The sequence below is a fragment of the Strongylocentrotus purpuratus genome, unplaced genomic scaffold (genome assembly GCF_000002235.5).
Source record: "Strongylocentrotus purpuratus isolate Spur 01 unplaced genomic scaffold, Spur_5.0 spur5_scaffold_11, whole genome shotgun sequence".
NCBI classification, from domain to species: Eukaryota; Metazoa; Echinodermata; class Echinoidea; order Camarodonta; family Strongylocentrotidae; genus Strongylocentrotus; species Strongylocentrotus purpuratus.
The window spans coordinates 30904327-30907243 of NW_022145596.1; the positions used below are offsets into that span (position 1 = coordinate 30904327).

At 47.8% G+C, this 2917-nt stretch overlaps 1 protein-coding gene across 1 annotated transcript; it reads right to left on the minus strand.

The window, feature by feature from the left end:
* Positions 1-1123: 1123 nt before the first annotated feature.
* Positions 1124-1996, minus strand: LOC105443592. Its single transcript, XM_030980226.1, has one exon. The coding sequence runs from the start codon at positions 1994-1996 to the stop codon at positions 1124-1126; it is 873 nt and encodes a 290-aa protein (XP_030836086.1).
* Positions 1997-2917: the final 921 nt, after the last annotated feature.

Genomic DNA, 2917 nt, shown 5'->3' on the forward strand with positions numbered 1-2917 from the left:
AGTGCTTCGACTCCAAACTGGCATTTGTCAGGATGCACTACTACTCCATAATCACGGAGGCTTGTGAACAGCTGGCGCAAATGAGTCTCGTGCTGTTCGGGATTCTCGCTGGCAACAAGAATATCATCAAGATACACGAATACAAATGGCAGGTCACGGACGACCCTATCAATAAACCTTTGAAAGGTTTGCGCCGCGTTGCGTAGTCCGAATGGCATGCGTCGGAAATGGAATAACCCAAAAGGGGTTGTCAGCGCGGTCTTCTTCACATCATCAGGGTGTACGGGGATCTGATGATATGCGCGCACTAAGTCAACTTTGGAAAATACGCACTTGTCTCGCAACTGTGCGGCAAAGTCGTGAAGGTGCGGAATGGGATAGCGATCCGGGACGGTCACGCGATTAAGAGCGCGGTAATCGCCACATGGTCGCCAACCGCCTGACTTCTTTGGCACCATGTGGAGCGGCGACGCCCATGAACTGTCTGAGGGCTCGACAATGCCCAAATCGAGTAACCGGCCAAACTCGTCTTTAGCGATCTTGTGTTTGTCCGGCGCTAAGCGTCGAGGTCGTGCCGAAACTGGTGGGCCGGTTGTGAGTATTCTATGTGTGACGTCATGTTTCAACGGACAGTTCTTAAACATGGGCCGAGTTACTTCCGTGAACTCGGCAAGTAAGCGTTTGTAGACAGAATCGGAGTCTACTTGCACTATTGTGAGATTCAACGACGGTAAGTCGGAGGCGATGCCATGTACGGACAGACTAGTGGTGGCATCCCAAAGTCGGTTTGTGCGCAAATCCACCAGTAAGCCGTAATGCCTCAAAAAATCTGCGCCGAGGATAGGCTGCGAAACATCGGCCAATATGAATGACCACTTAAACGAACGCCGCAGCCCAATACACACTGTGAGCTCACGCTGCCCATATGTGCATATGCGCGTCTTGTTTGCAGCCTGCAAAACGAGTGGCATAAGGTGCCTCTTATCAGCGGTGTTGGCAGGAATTACGCTTACCGCGGCACCCGTATCGACCAAAAATCGTGTCCCAGAATCTCTATCTGTGACATAGAACAAGCGACCGTCACGAAGAGGGCCAGTGAGGGGTGTCGCGCCCACCTCCTGGCCTAGATGTTTTCCGCCGGCTTGCTATATGTGCATGGTGGGCGGCACTGGTGAGCCTTCTCACCCCACTTCTCATGATACCAGCACAATTCTGAAGTGCTCGCTGATTTACTACCGGATGAGTCGCGCTTACGGTTACTGCTCATGCTGCGGCTTCGGCTTCGGCTCCGCATGCGACCGACAGTGGCAGTCAGCTCCTTCACCATTTTCGTGAGCTCAAGGACTTGGTGTTGAAGATCGGGGTTAGAGTTAGATACAGCTGCGACTGTGGCGCTGGGTGCTGAAATTCCAGTGACGGGAATTGACGCTTCTAGAATTTTATCGGCTAAATTGGCCAACTCAGAAAGCGGAAGCGCGTCGCTCGATGATGCCAGAATGAGGCGGACATTCTGTGGCAGGCGCTGCAGAAACAATTCCCGCAAAATCCCCTTCTCTAGCTGCTGCATGCCGAGCAGCTGCTGCATGCGCCTCAGAAGTTGACTAGGTTTTCGGTCGCCTAATTCCTCTTCATTCAATAACATCTGAACTCGGCGCTGTTCAGAGGAGGTCATTCGCGATATGAGCAGGGCACGCAGCTCAGTATAAGGCTTGATCGGGGGTGGACTAATCAATATGTCGCGGATCTTGAGCGCAACATCCGACGGCAATGTCGCTATAATATAGGCATATTTGGTCTGCTCGCTGGTTATGCCTCTAGTCTCAAACTGAGCAGAGGCTTGGGCAAACCATACCTCCGGGTCTCCCCTCCAAAAAGGGGGGAGCTTAATGCTGACTGCGCCGACGCCTTGGGTGGCCTGTACGCTAGCCCCGGCCGCGGCTCCCGCCTGCTCATGCTCCGGCGGAGGGCCCTCCTCGGCAGTATTTGGTGCGGGCATGACGACGCGCCACGTCCACTGTTCACAAATCTAAATTCAGTGTATCAGTAAGAAATGTGATTACCTAATGGTAAAAAAAAATATTAATAAGCAAAGGTAATCCAACTAAATGTTTCTTATCTCAGGGGGATCACGTCGGGGTCACCAATTTAGGGAAACTACATGGGGTATGGACTATGTTGCGTGTTAACTAGTAATCCCACATAATTCCCTTTTTTAATTAAACTACTAAAAAGCAGTATCCCTCCAGACAAGAAAACACTTAATAAATGATCACATCCAGACAAATTGATTATGGTTAAAAACTGGTTCTATATTCTATAATTTCACATAAGATACAATGATTACAGAATTATCAGAAACCTCTTCTGTCTATCTCAACAGTGACAGACAATTAAACTATCACTAGGCCCTTGGTAGTTACTATTAATAATCAAACATAGATAACTTCCAACAGCACATTAATGTAAAGGAGACTCAACTTAGTCACTATGGTATTAATGATTACCGCTGAATACAAGTCTCGAAATATCAGGAGTCTAGCTGTTCAGTACAACTTAAAACAGTACTAAAACAAGTCAGTTAAATATCATTCCCACTGCATGAATAATAACAGTCAAGAAAATACTACTCAAATCTAAGCTAGACAGCGTTTAGATTTACTTGCATAGGCACGAAATATTGTGGTTCAAGAAACCGCTAAACAAATCTCTACTTGTGTATGTGTACGGAATGCACAACACGAGAATACCACAATATATCGGTGGATCTAGACTATAGCAGATCTAGATCAGTAGACCAGGCATAGGCCTAGAACTAGTGCAATTATAAACATGTAAAATATGTGTTAGTAAGCGTACGCACTCAACAACAGGCACTCAGTCAGTCAAAATAAGGCCTCACAATGATAAACAATGCAAA

Excerpts from the sequence above, each read along its gene's own strand:
- LOC105443592 (XM_030980226.1), bottom strand. The coding sequence starts at position 1,996 with ATGCCCGCACCAAATACTGCCGAGGAGGGCCCTCCGCCGGAGCATGAG.